The 16,828-nt window shown below is 49.3% G+C and overlaps 1 protein-coding gene across 1 annotated transcript in view; it reads left to right on the top strand.

The window, feature by feature from the left end:
• The window catches only part of DLL3 (delta like canonical Notch ligand 3), a 298,037-nt gene that overhangs the window by 139,441 nt on the left and 141,768 nt on the right, over positions 1-16,828 (top strand). The window contains exon 8 of the mRNA XM_030544684.1: positions 10,688-10,802. Coding sequence (XP_030400544.1) covers positions 10,688-10,802 — 115 coding nt within the window. The remainder of the gene's footprint in view (positions 1-10,687; positions 10,803-16,828) is intronic.

Here is a 16,828-nt window from a genome sequence, read left to right on the forward strand (position 1 = left end):
CCAGGCCACACAGGGGCCCTCCACAAGAACATAGTATTCTAGAGTATTGCAATTTTTTTTTTATGGAAGGGGCCCCTGAAATTGCTTTGTCCCAGGCCCCCTCAATCCTCTGGGCAGCCCTGGGCACACGTAGCGCCAGATATGTGGTGACTTCAGTAAAGGGGTCATGTGTGTACAGCAGGGGTCACATGGGGGCAGGACTGGATCCAGGTGATGTTAACCGTTTTTAAATGTAAGAATCATTTGCCCTTCCATAGAACCAGCCATCTGAGAGCGACCCCTCTCAGCCGGCTTTGTCTCCGTTTGATGGTTGAGGAAGCGATTGCCTTAAATCGTCTCAGGTCTCACACTGAGTTAGTTGCACACTACCTCAGTAATAACTTATACCTTTTAAAAAAAGACAAAGAATGAAAAATAGTACTTTTACTAAGGCAAGCTACATATATTTTCCAAATATATTCAAGTTTGCAGTAGTTAAAATTGCATTTCCTGTCATGCTTGGACATGATTTCTTTAGCAACAAATTAAGCCAGTGCATTTGATCTAAATCGTTAAATCTAGATTCAGCCCTTCAAGGCTGCTGTAGAAGCACTCTACACCTTCAAACTCATTCAGCCATCTGGATTTTTAATTTTAAAAAGTGTTGGGTGCTGCAGATAACTGGAATTTCCAGTGCAGTGCTAATGTTGTGTTTTTAACACCTTCCATAAGTACATATGTCATATAAGTTATGGTTTAAAAATCAAAGCTTTCATTCAGTACTGCTCTCTGGTATAGACATTCTAATCTATATATTGGAATTTAAAGTAGGTCCTTTTTTTATATGTCAAGACAATGTAAAACCCCCAAAATTTATTACATTAAATCCTCTTAAAATTGAATGAAAATATTTACTTCCAGAATGGTTCTTTTTTTAACAAAAGTATTCCAAATACTTATTTAACCAAAGTTTTTAAAACAGAGAAAGAAAGAAGAAAAGCAAATATTCCCATGTGCAGCTAAAAAATAACTGTTCAATCTATTTTAAGTAAAAATAAATCTTTGTTCATTTGCATTAGTGAAACTTTTTTCTAGTGCAAACCCAGTTTCAAAATGTTTAAACTGGATTGTTTTAAATAACAACTGGTCCAATTCAACCAGGTTCACATTCTTTTCTGTAACACAACAAACGATTACCATACAGCTGGGGACAGAAACCAGGAGTCCTGACTGCCAGCCCTTCCTGCTCCAACCACTAGGCCTACTCCCCTCCCAAATCCAGGAAAAACAACCTAGGCACCCGCCTCCTTAATCTCTTGCTCTAACCACTAAACTGTACTCGAGGAAGCAGTGTCATTAAAGCTGTCTGTTAGGTGGCACTCTGCACACAAGACCACATGTTCATTAAAATTATGCCGTGACTTCATCGTACAGTAACGGATTCGAATGCTGTATCAATTCTACAAGGCTGACTACTGCATGTTGGCCCATTAGTGCAGACCATGTGGTATGTACGAAGTCTGTGTCCTACCAACTGAATCTGAAAATATTCTGTGGGGCATATAAGAAAGGTGTAAGCAGAGGGAGAAGAGACACATCAGAGGGGATCTGAACACAGATGGGCAGTGGGGTGAGAGAGAGGTGTAGATTATCAAATAATAATCTTGAGTCACTGGGCTCGGTACAGAGCTAACGGGGGGGAGGTGTGGAATTTGGGATTCATTTGTCTCTTTCTTTTTTTTTAATGTAAAAATCAATAACATGAAAGTTAAATGACTTTCAGCGTATGTGTTCCTGCTTCCCGGGGCTCCGGTAGAATTAGAGGATCCAAATTTCTTCAGTTCCCTCAGATTCATATCCTCGAATCCCTGCGGGGATAAGCTGTTTTTTTCTTTGGTTGCTGTCTCAGACAAGTCCGAAGACCACCGCACAAGCGGGAGATATTCACCGGCCTGGACTATGCAGGAGGTTGGGCTTGTTGGGAGAGTAAGATGGGAAACAGAGGCAAAAGTCCACCCGATTTAGACTTCATCGATTGTTGTCTTTACAGTTTCAGACAGAATTATTGTCACTTCTGGTGTCCAAATGCACATTTTATGCCAGACAGTAAACAGCTGAGACAACATAAGTCAAGAGCCCAAATTTTACAGCATTTTGGGGCACCAGGGAATTCATGAAGGACACCACCAGTTCTGATCCCTGGTCTGGTCCCTCAGTCCCCTTCCTTCAGTTTCTGGCCTTGTGGTTCATTGATTTGGGCCTTGTTCCCGTAAGTCTTTTCATACATTTTCCTCACTGTAGCTTTGTCAACCTTCCTCCAATCAGCTTTGAATGCGTTAAGTAACCCAGACAGTTCGCGCGGGAGTTTCTATTTGCACCATTTTTGGTATCTAGACCGTTTCAGTGTCATTCTGTTGCATGTCATTCTGCTCTGGGGTTTTTCCAATAAAAGGGGCTCTGGGTCATTACAGGTTGGTGTATTGCTTACTAAAATCGTCCGGTGCAATATGGTACCTCTGACCTGTTAGCAATAACCTTATTTTATCCACTTCCATATAAAAGGAGAGGAGGGAAAACCACAGGCAAGGCCTTACTGGCACAAGGGACGTGTTACCCTGATGAAAACTCATTCACTGTCCATAATTAGAAATGATTAAAATATAATGAACAAAGCTCTCGATCATACCATTTAGCAATTCTGCACTTTTCTGAGACTCGCACATTGAATGATCAGACCCAGTTTTTATTGGAATGGTGAGAGAGAGTTATGGAAAACACAATGACTCTTTTTGTCAGCAATTTTTTTGGTCATCTTTAAACATGGGCTTTGAGGGGCTTGTGGAAGTTTTTCTCCAACATAACTCTCTCTCACCATTCCAATAAAAACTGGGTCTGATCATTCAATGTGCGTGTCTCAGAAAAGTGCAGAATTGCTAAATGTTTGCAAATCCTTACAAAAAGCTTTCCCGTGTCGCATTTTGAGGCATGACTTAATTTAAGAACCAATTGTTCTCCACCAGACTAGTTGATCAAATGGTTCTATCTGGCCTAAAAGCATCCCCTATTTTCTGGAGTTCATCCTTCTGTCGCACTCCTCTGAGAATCGGAAAGCACTTCTCGAACAAAGGATTTAACTTCCTGTATTCTTACTTGAGATTCTGCTGCTAATGTCATAACCACATACTGCACCCATCACCATGGCATCCAGTGCCCTAGATGATACAGGCCAACATTTTAAAAAGCGGATGCTGATTTTGGCCCTGATGCTGCTGGAATTTTAGACATCTGCTTAATGTCAGGCACATGAGAATTTGGTCTGAAATCAACAAGAGGAAAGTCAATAAATACAAGTGCAAAGTACTTCACGTAGGAGGGGACTGGGGGAATCAAATGCAGCACTACAAAATGGGGAATAACCGGCTAGGGGGTCGTACGGCTGAAAAGGAGCTGGGCGATACAGTGGATCACAAACTGAATATGAGCCAACGCGTTGCTTTTGTGAAAAACGCGAATACTGTTCTGGGGTCGTTGTAGGTGAGACATGGGAGGTAATGATCCTGCTCTTCTCAGCCCTGGTGCAGCCTCAGCTGGAGGAAGGTGTCCAGTTCTGGGCACCGCATGGCAGGAAAGATGTGGATAAATTGGAGAGAGTCCAGAGGAGAGCAACAAAAAGGATCAAAGGTTTAGCAAACCTGACCTGGGAGGAAAGGCAAAAAAAATTGGGCATGTTTTGTCTTGAGAAAAGAAGACGGAGGGGGCACCCGATATGTTATAGGCTGATGTAAAGGGGACGGGGGTCAGCTGTTGTCCCTGTCCACTGAAGGCAGGACAAGATGTAATGGGTGTAATCTGCAGCAAGGGAGAATGAGGTGAGAGATCAGGACAAACTTTCCAATTCTCTGGAGAGTGAAGCTCTGGAACAGGCGTCCAAGGGAGGTTGTGGGATCCCCATCACTGGAGGGCTTTAAGGACAGGTTGGATCAGGGCTGACAAGGGGCGGGGGGGGGGGGGGGAAAGCCGGTACAAATTACTGGGGCCTGGCGGTCTGGAAGGAGGCCCAGGGCCTGGCTTTGTCAGCCTTGTTTAGCTGGTCCACCCTTGCTGGGGAACCTGAAAATTTTTTTTCACTGGAGCCCTAACCCGTTCTCAGCGGCCCTGGGTTGGATAAAGCCCTGTCAGGGCTGCAGGAGGGCTGGGCTAGATTATCTCTCAAGAGCCCCTTTCAGTCTGACACCTCTGTGATTCTGTGGTCCCTCCGTGACCACAGAGAGACAATTTGCAAGCTTACGGCAGGGCGTATATCTAACCATTGCATCATTCAGGGGCTTTCGGTGCCTCGGTCTCTGAGTTGCCATTGACCGGGTTTTATGCCTTACGAATAAGGCTTGCATTTTAACAGTGAGGGTAATTACGCTTTGGAAAAATTTGCCAAGGGTCCTGGTGGATTCTCCAGCACTGGCGGTTTTCTTTTTTTTTTAACCAAGATTAGACAGTTTTCTAAAAGATCTGCTCTAGAACAGATAGGTTTCATTCAGTGCCATGTACCGGCCGATGTTATACAGGAGGTCAGACTAGATGATCACGGTGGTCCATTCTCTCTCTGAAATCTACAAATCGATGATTTTCTGAGACGCTGGGTTCTCCCAGGCACAGACCCCACTCTGTTGCTTTTAACACTCCGCACACACAGCTGGGCATGCAGTTTGTTTTCCAGAACTCTGCTCCCACAGATCTACCTACAGAAAATGCCGATTTGCAAAACCTTGCAGCAGCTCCCACTGTGACACTTGCAACTGGATTTTCAGCAACACTCAGGACCCAACACCCTGAGCTGCTTGGAAAGACTAGCTCAAGGTTTCACAAGTCTGGCATCCAGCAATGGACGCACATCAAACCTTTCTAGAACCTATTGGCTGCAATTGACTAAGACAACAATGTTTTTTAAAAGAAAAAAATCATGTCACTTTTTGTTATTTTTAAGTCCATTTCTGTTAGCAACGTTTGCAATTTGATTGCAAGTCTTGCAATATTTGGTATTTTTAATCCTCGCAGACCCAGCTCCAGGTGTCCCAAGATTAGGCAAGAACTTGAGGGGGTGCTGGAGGGGATATTTGGGGGTGCTGGAGGGGATACCTGCGGCTTCACTGTCAAGGTGGGGGGCTGTGTCACACTCCTTGTTGTGGTGGCAGGGAGGCTGGTACAGGTCCAGAACGCAGTGCCAGGGCCACCCAGAGGATTCAGGAGGCCTGGGGTCTTCGGCAGCAGGGGGTCCTTCTGCTCTGGGACCTGCCACCGAAGTGCCCTGAAAACCCGCAGCGGGGGCCCCCTGCCACCGAATTACCACCGAAGTGGGACCTGCTGCCCCTGCCACTGAAGACCCAGAGCGGAAGAAGCTCCAGGGCCCCGCGAGAGAAGGACCCCACTCCAGGGGCCCCGAAAAACTCTCATGGGGCCCCCTGCGGTGCCTGGGGCAAATTGTCCCACTTACCCCCTCCTCTGGCAGCCCTGTGCATTGCCAGCCTGTCAGTCAGCACCTCCCTGCAGGCCTCTCCCCGTCCGCAGGGCAGGGAACCAGGGCCTGGCCCTGTCACCCATCCCAGCTGGAGTCTGAAGCCCCGCAGCGGGACAGGTGGCCTGGACGAGAGGCGCTTGCTGGATCCGCTTACCTGGCGGGCCGGGCCAGGGTGGGCAGGATCCAGTGAATGCAGGGAAGGGACCAATCGGGGTGCGGAGATTGCTCTTTCTGAATTGCTATGTCTGCACTGCAAAAATCCTGGATATTTCCTCTTATTTGAAAAATCCGCCAGGACAGAGGGTGGAGGATCAAAAAAGAGGTCATGTCGGGGGAAATCCCGGATGTATGGTAACCCTAATACAGTTCTACTGGTGCAAGTCCTCGTGTGAATGCAGTTATACCGAGATAGAATTGCCTTTTATCATTAGAGATAATTCCCCTACCTGGATGGAGGCAGTGTGGCCTGGGGGATAGAGTAGTCCAGAGACACTGGTTCTAGTCCCGGCTCAGCTCCTAGCCTGCTGGGTGACCTTGGGCAAATCAGTGCCCCTCTGTGCCTCAGTTTCCCCATCTGTAAAATGAGGATAATAATCCTGCCCTGCTTTGCAAAGAGCTTTGAGATCTGCTGATGAAACATGCTGTAGAAGAGCTAGGGGATATTGTTATACCATATTTCTACGACCCCATGACAGCCGTTGTACCTCTCTGACTATGCCGGGGTAGTTAAAATTGGTCAACTTTTGTCTTTAGACAAATCGTGCTCGATCTCCTGATTTTTAGGGCCCAACTCGTGATTTTGAATGCTTGGGCTGGTAACGCTGTGTGTGTTTTAAATCCTTCTTCTACAGTTTCCCTCAGTTGGGGCAGTTTTATCGGAGCAAGTCTGCGCTACAAAACTTAAGTTGACCTCAGTTACGGCCACCACAGGTATTAAATTGCTTCCGCTCAGCCACACGACTCTCCCTGTCTTGCACCGATTGAACTGTCAGTGTGGGGCATTGTGGGATGGCTTCTGAAAGGCAGCAACCATCGATGTAGTGTCAGTGTAGACCAGGGGTCCCCAACATGGTGCCCGTGGGCGCAATGGCACCGCCAGGGTGTCTAAGTGTGCCCGTGTACTGGCCGGTGGATGAGCATCTGCCGAAATGCCACCGACATGCTGCGTCATCCAGAGCGTCGCCGCCGATTTTCGGCGGTATTTCGGCGGTGACGCCTCTGGACGATGTTGCTTGTTGGCAACATTTCGGCGGTGACAACTATTGACCTTGCCACTTGTCGGCAGAATTTCGGCGGATGCTCATCTGCCGCCACGGTCCTCCGTGGCTCGTCATCTGGCACCCGCCAGACGGAAAAGGTTGGGGACCACTGGCGTAGACACTGCGTTGCGGATGTCACCCTAAGGGCTACGCCTCTCGCAGAGGTGGCGTTAAGGCCGTGTAGTGGGCAAGTTAGATCAGTGGGAGGGATATTTCAGTCTAGCTATTACAGCGTTCGGTTGACGTAAGCTGCCTCGCGTTATGTCAGCTGAGACTAGCTAGTTACACTGTGTGGTTCTGCCTTTCGTTCAGCGCTCGGGCTGTCGCAGCTGCACCACTGGGCCTGAAATTGCCGAAAGTTTCCTGTTTCTACTATAACAGTAAAGGGAAAAACCCTATGACCATGGGGGCAGATTGTCAAAGGCCTTTAGACACTGTAACAGACCCAGTGGGGTACAGGAGTCTGGTAGAGGGCAAATATACTGGTCACTGGCTGAGTAGTTTTCTGTTCCCTGAGTGACCAGAGCAGGGGCTGCACTAGAGCAATCAGGAACCTGCTAGAACCACTTCAGGCAGCCAGGCTGATTAGATCACCTGCAGCCAATCAAGGCAGGCTAATCAGGGCCCCTGGGTTTAAAAAGGAGCTCACTTCAGTTTGTGGTGGGCATGTGAGGAGCTGGGAGCAAGAGGCACAAGGAGCTGAGAATGAGAGGCTGTGCTGCTGGAGGACTACGGAGTACAAGCGTTATCAGACACCAGGAGGAAGGTCCTGTGGTGAGGATAAAGAAGGTGTTTGGAGGAGGCCAGGGCGAAGTAGCCCAGGGAGTTGTAGCTGTCATGCAGCTGTTACAAGAGGCACTATAGACAGTTGCAATCCACAGGGCCCTGGGCTGGAACCCGGAGTAGGGGGTGGGCCCGGGTTCCTCCCAACTCCTGATCAGACACAGGAGAAGTTGACCTGGACTGTGGGTTCCACCAGAGGGGAAGATCTCTGAGGCAAGCAAATCTGCCAATAAGCATAGGACCCACCAGAGTAGAGGAGGAACTTTGTCACAACACCTGAAGATGCAGATAGACAGACACCTGGGGGGGGTTTCAAAAGAGAATTAGGTACTTAGATGCTTTTGACAATTGTGCTAGGGGCCTGCCAGCATCTTTAGATGCCTAAATAATATTGACTAAAAGGTGCAGCCAGTTGTCTGCCTATACTTGTGTAGGGTGGGTTGATTTAAATCATCAAGTGGAATCCTGCATTTAAATCCTCGATTTTAATCATCTCATCCATTCGTGCTTCCTTTATTTTCTAAACAAAGGGTCATTCTCGTTGCTTGATAGAACCATTTTAAAACACGTCGATTTACAAGGAAATCAAGTCTTTACACTAGGTTTGTTATCTCTTTGCTACCTAGGAGCCAATATACCTATATTTATTTATTTAAGCAATTATATAGCTTAGTATTTTCAGGTTCTTATTAGTTGTGCAGTTTTAGTATGTTGGAGAATGGTGAATGATATTGCTCATTTGCTACATAAATAATTTTTTTTTGCTCATGATTTGTCAAACTGCATTAGGATGGTAATTGGATTGAAATTAAACACACCCAACAGCATATAAAATTTATTTTTATTAAATGAAACAAGACCATAATACAGTACATGATGTATTGTGCCATATTTATAAAGCTTGACCTCAAAAGTTAACTGCTTTTCCCCTTGATTCTTTCTTTATATGGAAAAGCAGCCTTTAACTCGGTAATTTTGATCAAACAAGCTTTAATAAAATCTTATTGTAATTGAAATTAATAAAAATCAGATTATTTTAATTTTTTCCAAAAAAAAATCATTTTTTAAAAACCATCCTGCACTCAAAGTTTGTTCTTATTTGGTCAAGAGACCAAATAACCAAACTTGGCTCGATTTATTGTCTAAGGACAAAGTAGTGCAATATGAAAAGAGGTGTGTTCACCTTACACAAAAGGTGTGCTTCAAAGATTTGCATGTCAGTCTGATTTTTACAAGTTACAGAATTCTGTAACCATCGCTAAAATCCAACCCACCAGATTGTAACAGTTCCGTAACTTGGTTTTGTTCTGCACTTCACTTATTTCTGATTTGGATACTACCTTGCAAAAGAGTTGAGCGTCGAGGTAAATCCTTCCCCGTGCTGGGACACACGGTTCATGTGTCTTGGCTTTGACAGGCATCCTATTTTTAATGCCAAACCTGGCCTCAGCTTTGCAGCATATGATGGGATACATTACATGGGTGAACAGAATTGTGGGGAGAGCATAATATGTAACTTCCAAATACTTACATGCTATATTAGTAGGAGCACTGCCAGCAGATCGAGGGGTGTTTATTCCTCTCTCTTCAACATTGGTGAGGCCTCATCTGGAGTATTGCATCCAGTTTTGGTCCCCTCATTACAGAAAGGAAGTGGAAAAATTGGAGAGAGTCCAGCGGAGGACAATGAAAATTATTAGGGGGCTGGAGCACATGACTTATGAGGAAAGGCTGAGGGAACTGGGATTGTTTAGTCTGCAGAAGAGAAGAGTGAGGGGGGATTTGATAGCTGCTTTCAACTACCTGAAGGGGGTTCCAAAGAGGATGGAACTCGGCTGTTCTCAGTGGTGGCAGATGACAGAACAAGGAGCAATGGTCTCAAGTTGCAGTGGGGGAGGCCTAGGTTGGATATTAGGAAACACTATTTCACTAGGAGGGTGGTGAAGCACTGGAATGGGTTCCCTAGGGAGGTGGTGGAATCTCCTTCCTTAGAGGTGTTTAAGGTCAGGCTTGACAAAGCCCTGGCTGGGATGATTTAGTTGGGGTTGGTCCTGCTTTGAGCAGGGGGTTGGACTAGATACCTCCTGAGATCTCCTCCAACCCTGATATTCTATGTATAATGTATATTAATAATGTGTGCATAATGCTTATTAACATGGTGTATACTATGCCTAATATATATATGGCTAACAATACCTTTTTGATGCTCTAGCCAGTCATCTGGGATTTGGGGTAGGGGTGGGGCGGGGGAGTTGTCTGCCCTATTGGAGACGTTACCAGCTTGATTTTTCTAAGCTGATGACTTCTGGTTTGAGAGACTGGGACGCAGGCTGGCCGGATGCTGAGCAGAGAGGAGATGCGCGCTGTAGATCCGCACAGAGTGAGCAGTCAGGCCAGAGAGGGCGGCCCCAGTTGGAAGGAACTCCCTTTAAACATCTGCATTGTTTCCTTTGCCGTCCCTGTGCCAGCATGCCCAGCCCGTCTTGCTGACCATCTTTCGCTGTTTATTTCGTCTGCATTTCCCTAGCTGTCGTCTCCTGTCTTATACTTCAATTGGAAGCTCGCTGGGGCAGGGACCATCCTGGTTGTTCGCTGTTTGTACAGCACCTGGCACAATGGGGTCTGGGTTCGTGACTGGGGTCCCATTAGATATTTTTATTGCTATTAGGTCAATTACGATAGCATTCAAGAATGGACCAGGATCCCCATGGTTCAAACCCTACTGTAATACACCTAATAGCAATAAAAATGTACAGCTCCTAGAACCATAGGGCCCTGCTCCATCACTGGGGCACCTCGGCAGTACCACAGTCCATCTGATTATTTTAATGGAAGCCGGGTACATAATTCCCCTAGTCTGCTTGATTCAGCCAAGGTCACACAGCGAGCTGGGAGGAGAATCCAGCAGTCCTGGCTCTCTGTTCCTGGCTTCCACCACTGGATATTACAGCTGGTTCCAGCCTCCCTGCTCAATCTTGATTCCCCCTTTTAACCGGGTGAACAGGGGCCATGGGCCGTGACCTCACGGTACCGCCCACATATCACCCTCTGGTGGTCAGGATTTATTCAGGCCCTCTTGCCGCGGCCACGTAATCTCGTGTCCCCCCACCCCCATCACTCACACTGTTTTTTGTTTTTTTTCTCTCTGTCACAGTAAGAAATCGGAGCCGATCTTCTCCCGTGCCCCTGCCGGGTACCCCAAAGAAGGCCCCTATCGCCCTATTTATATTATCCCGGATCAGACGGAGCCCTGCATCTTTGCCACCGAGGTAATGAAGATACGCGGTGCGCTTGCGGCCTCCCCCCACCCCCTCTCCCGCTCGTTCCTCGCCACCCCTGCCAATCCCTAACCCAGCCAGTCCTGGCACGCGTGCTTCCTGCCACCCCAGCCCCACCCCGAGCCGCATGCCCACTCCTCTGGGGAGGTGGGGGTAACATGCATGACCCCAAGGTGCATGAAGCTAAGACCAGTGTGTGTGTGTGGGGGAGTTGGGAGGCAGGAGGGTGATTGCAATGGGTAGGAACTGCCAGCAGTGTCTACCCATGGGGGAGGCAGGGGGCTGTTGAGGCAGCTTTAGAGCAGCTGCATTGCATGCTGGCAGCAGCGCCTCCTGCGGGCGGCCGTGTATAAGCTCATCACTTTCCTTTCCAGGTGTTTTTCGGGCAGAACGCAAAGCCGGCTGCTTTTGCTGAATCCCGTGGGTCGGGTTGGGATGGCTTGGAGCAGCTGCAGCAGCAGAGCTGTGGTACCTGGGGTGTTATACCCCCTTAATGCCCCCGGGGGGCACTGTGGGGCGTGAGCACTCACCTGGAACAGGTGCAGTACTGGAGATAGGGTAGCTGGGGTGGTGTATCCCCTAAGGCCCCAAGGGGGTGCTGTGGGGAAGGAGCACTGGCCTGGAGCAGGTGCAGTACTGGAACTGTGGCATCTGGGGCCTTATACTCTGGTAATGCTGCAGGGGGCGCTGTGGGGAGCAAGTGCAGTAGTGGAACTATTGTAGCTGAGGGCGTTATATCCTCATATTGCCCTGTGGGGAGTGAGCGCTCACCAGCACCAATCTAGCCCTTAAAACACCCCCATGTATGCACATGCGGGAGGGGAGAGATGAAACCACGCCGGCTGATGCCAGAGTTGCAATGGGAGACGCCACGCCCAGCAAATGGGGGGCAAGGCGGGGGGGGTGTTGACCCAGACTCTGTGGCGCAGAGTGTTCCCCGATTGCAGGGTGGCCCCTGGTTTTTCAGCACTGAGCGATGGGTGCAGCGTGCGTTCGTGTGGGGGCTGCTGATAAGAAAACGGGGACTGTGCTGGTGGGGCGGGGAGTCGCACGCGATTTGCTGATCTCTGGTGCCGTCCTTAACATATAAAAACTCCCGCTGGCGCTGCGCTGCCAACTGCTCCAGCATGGGTTAGGTGGTGCTGAGCGCCTGTCCGGGAGCTGGCTGCCGAGAGAGAGGGAGAAACCCAGTGAGAACGAGGGGCTCTCCTCCCCTCCCCTTTGCAGGGAGGCAGCTGTGCCGATCGGTTGCTGGGGTCAATTCGGGGAGACCCAAATTCTTAAAGATCCCTCAAGGCAGCCGGTGATGCGTCCCGGGGTCCCCAGAGCTGTGTGGCAGCTCGCTTCCACCACCCTTTAGCGTCAGGAAGCTTTGTCTGTACTTGCTGGGGGAGTCACCGGCCACGGGCAACATGAGCACTCCCTGCTTAGCCCGCTCAGGTTGGCGCCAGGCGGACGCCCGCCCCCAAGCTTCCCCGTGGCAGGCGCAGCCCCTGATCCACTGGGCAGAATTCACAGATCGGCTGGTCCCAAAGGAAACAGCACCCAGCTTCACCTCCAATCGCTGCTTCACTTCAGCCCTTGGGGATTTGCAGGGTGAGTGTAGCCGTGTGGGTCTCCGGCCGTTGGAGTGACGTCCTTGTTGGAGAAAGAGACCAGCCCTTAAATATGTTTGTAGTGAAATCAAGAATCCGTCTGCTCAGCCGATGCCAGTAGAGCAGAAGTCTTGGAAACAACTGGTTACGGGTGAAATAAAACCTTCACCCGCCTGCTAGACTGAACCAACAAGCTACAGTCTCGTCTAACAGACTTTGAGTGAGCAAAACTTCTCCCGGCTGTCCTGGCCGTGATCCCTTTCTAGTGAAACCGGGTGCACATGTAGCTGCTTAAATATCATCCTTATGCACCTCTTGTGCCGGTTAGGACGACCAACGCGTTACTGCTCGTGGGAGGGACCTTCCTTTGCCACCTCTTATGCTGACTTCAGACTCAGCATGTCCCTGTAGGCCTCAAGGGGTCCCCGAGTCCCTCTGGGAGTCTGGGTTCATTCTGTAGGCAGGCTCGGTGTGGTGCTGGGGATTATGGAGCCTGAGCCGGGCTGGGCGGGTTTGCAGCAGGTGCAGCTGCACAGCTGTGGTAGCTGGGGCGTAATACCCCTGTAATGCCTCCTGGGAGTAACCTGCCCCAATTATTAGCTTTTGGCAGGGCCCCCCCAGGCCTGGTGGGGTGGGGCATTGCCATAGCCAGAGGTGTCCTTGCTGGGGTGCTCCACCCCAGGCTGCACGGGAAGGGCTCTGGGGTTCCTCCCTTCAATCTGGGCCCAGCAGGGACAGGGGTTCTGCTGGTATCGCCAGGGGCCCAGTGCGGGAAGCACCTCTCTGGCTTCCAGCAGCGATGCTTCCTGGTGGGTTTGTAACTTGAGCTTCTCTTAGCATCTCCTCCACTCAAATCCAGCTGGGATCTGGGTTGCACTGGAGGGGACTCAGCAAGGAGCCCAGGGCACTCGAGCCAAAGAGTCCAGCAGGGCAACGAGGGGCGATTGTGGCCCTAATTTCTTCGTTGAGGCCGGCCCACGTTTCTTGCTTCTGGGAGAGTTCAACCAACCAGCCCCCAGGAGCCTGGGGAAGCCTGGTTCTGACGAGGCTACACCTGATTTACCCCAGCTGTAAGGGAGTGGATCTAGCTCCGGATGCAGCTGATGTCAGCGGCACAGGATCGGGCCCCGACTGTGGTCAGAATCAGTCTCTAGCTACCCCCCACCCACCCTGCAATCCCTTTGTCAAGCTGTCCTGCAGTGGCTCAGAGCATGATACCAGCCTCAGTGCAGGCTGTTCGGAACCAGGGCACAAGCCCTGTAGTGATTGTGATTCTACCTTTTGGTCTCGCCGACCAACTATCAACTGTAATTCCTTAGGCGCTGTAACGGCCTTGATATGGAGTCACAGACAGTCCCCGTGGGTTCTCTGGTCTCTCTCACCGTGCAGGTGCACCTACCTGTGTGATAGATGGCCACTGACACCAAAAATCCCAGCAAAATTCAGGTTACTCCCAGTCCCCAAGGACCAGTCACTTACTCCAGATAAACTGCGCGTTAGATCTTGCACCAAGGAGAATGCTCATAGTTTATTACAGGACTGGCTAGCGAGAGATTTATTACATGGGGAAAGGAAATGAGCGAGTTCTTTACAAGGTTAAAGCAGGTGAACATACCACACATGCAAGCGAGTTCCAATCTTAAATTTCAAAAAGTAATAGCAGCTCCTATAATAAGCAAGTTCTGTGTGTTCTTTGGAGCTAACTTAGGCTAAACACTGGGGATCTCTTGCTTATGCCTAGTCATCCTTTTCTCCCAGAGTCTTAGCCATATAAAGATCCAAATCCTTCTGATTAGGTTTTTTTTTTAATTCCCTTCCCTGCTTCTGCTCTGACTTGCAGACTCAGCTGATGGGAGGAATCCACTTGCACATCTACTCTCCTCCCCTCTTAATGAAGATGAAACAACAAAATCTTTTGTCCTCTTTAACCTTTCACAATAGTTCATCTGCTGTGGCTGGTGTTCCTTGTTGAGCAGGACATAACGCCTTCAGCTGGAGACCAGCATTTCACACTAGTTAGTGTCCCTCTCCTCTCTGGTGATTTACAGAGGGGTATAATGCGAACGCTCAGATATTACCTTACCACGGGGGACACAGATGTTATAAGTGAGATGGATGCGGCAGCGACTCACGAGCATTCCCTAAAGTCTAAACACTAAACACATTCTTCTTCTCCTAATGCCTGTTTTAACCATCCTAAGACACCAGTGAGCCAGGCTAGTCCCAGCCATGTATTTGTCAGTGTTCAGTGGAGACATGGGGACCGTGGCATGAGCTGGCCCCGAGTCTGCCAGCATGCCACCCCCCCATGAAAACACTGTGTAGGAAGGGGTGTCGCTGATACTCCCGCATGCTCTTCAGTGTCCCTCTGTTCTTGACAAGGCATCGGCCACTATGTTTTCCTTTCCCTTGATACAGATTTTTTTTCCATGTCGTACTCCTGCAAAGCTCGGTTCCAGCCTAGTAGCTTGGGATTGGCTTTGGCTTGGTTGCAACCATATTAGCAGGGAGTGATCTATTAAAACCTTAAATTTTCTATTCTACAGTTAAGGCTTAAGTAGCTTAATCATCCAAATGATGACATAACCTTCCCTCTCCAGGACAGTTCTGTTCGGTGGGGGGGTCCAGGCCCCACTCCCTATCACCTGATCTGGCTTCCCCCTTTTTTGTAAGGGACACTGTGTCACTAAAGCCCATTCCAGTCCGCTGGGAATTATGATCTGCTCCTTGGTTTGCGGGGCAGGCCCATTCGGAAAGCTTCTGCTTTTAAAGGGTCAAAGCGAATACAGCAGCTGCTCGCCCTGTGTCCTCTGGGCCGTACCCCTGCGGGGTCCCAGCTTGCCTGTGGATCCACCCTTTGCCGGGGAGGCTGGCTTCTCTAAGCCTCTGCACTACAATTCCCCCATGGTTCAGGTGGTCTTGCCAGGAACCACTAAAAATAGCCAAGTCGTCTACATGGGCGAAAGTCTGCAAACCCAGCAACGTCTCATTGATGGGCCTCTGATAGAGAGCACCTGCACTGGTTAACCCAGTTGGGGGTGGGATAGCTCAGTCGTTTGAGCACTGGCCTGCTTAAATCCAGAGTTATGAGTTCAATTCTTGAGGGGGCCATTTAGGGATCTGGGGCAAAAATCTGTCTGGGGATTGGTCCTGCTCTAAGCAGCAGGTTGGACTAGATAACTCCTGAGGTCCCTTCCAAACTTGATATTCTATGATAACCATAAACTCCTATAGGCCAGAGTACACTATGAACACTGACTTCTCCTAGGCTGCAGTGTCTAAGGGAATTTGCCAATAGTCAAAGCCAGACTGATTATGAATTTTGCACCGTCCTCCAGTAGGTCCCCTCTCCGGGGTGTGGCATCAGGGTCAGGTTGGGTGAATGGCATCCACCCTTCTAAAATTTACACTCCATCTCCTGGTCTTATCCCTTTTAGGTACCGTCGTCACAACAGGAGACGCCCCATCCCTCCCGTATCTAGCCTGCATTCCACTTCCTCCCGGATCGGTTCCTTTGGCGCAGGAGGGGCAGGGTGGGCCCTGTGGTTTCAACAGAAAGTGCTGCTTTGTTAGGTAAACCTGGCTGGTTGGAAAATACCTGCCTGTGGGGTGTTTCCAATATTGGGTCTAACACCTTCCCAAATCTCGCTGCTTTCAAGTGGAGTCTTTTCTTTACTCTCCCTGACCAGGTCAATTAAAGGGGTTGGAAATGTTCCCTCATCAGCAAAGCAGGTTCCGCCCTCCCCTTTTGTGGGAAGCTTTCAGTCTATCGGCAGACACTGTTTGCACAGCTCCCCTGCCACCCGGCTTCCTTACGTCATAAGCCACCTTGTTCACTCTCTGTCTCCTCGAAAGGTCCCTCCCAGATCTTGCCTCTTCTTCTTCCTCACTGGAATCAACACTAGCACCAAGTCACCGATAGTGAAAGGCAGGGTTGTGAGTTCAACCCTTGAGAGGGCCACTTAGGGATCTGGGGCAAAAATTGATCCTGCTAGTGAAGGCAGGGGCCTGGACTTGATGACCTTTCAAGGTCCCTTCCGGTTCTAGGAGATTGGTATATCTCCAGTTATATCTTTTGTCTATATATCTAAGGCCTTTCTGCAGGCTGCCTGTCACACCGAGCAGCCGAGACCCCCAATCCTTCCACTCTGTCCTAGCTTTTAAATTCACTTTAAAACGAAGTGACATGCTACAGGCCGTCCTGTCTTCTCTGCCCCACACACCCAAGAGCTTTGAATTTAACCTTGGGCTCCCCTCACTTGTCTCCTATAAAGGAGCTCAAAGGGGGTGAACCCCGTGGATTTGTGGGGTCGACTCTGGTAACACCCCAGTCATTCTCCCACCACGTAACACCCATCCTCAGCATAGTCTCCAGTGTCCCGTTGAATCTTTTCCTACCAGACCACTAATGTCTGTCTGATG

The sequence above is a fragment of the Gopherus evgoodei genome, unplaced genomic scaffold, assembly GCF_007399415.2.
Source record: "Gopherus evgoodei ecotype Sinaloan lineage unplaced genomic scaffold, rGopEvg1_v1.p scaffold_34_arrow_ctg1, whole genome shotgun sequence".
Taxonomy (NCBI): domain Eukaryota; kingdom Metazoa; phylum Chordata; order Testudines; family Testudinidae; genus Gopherus; species Gopherus evgoodei.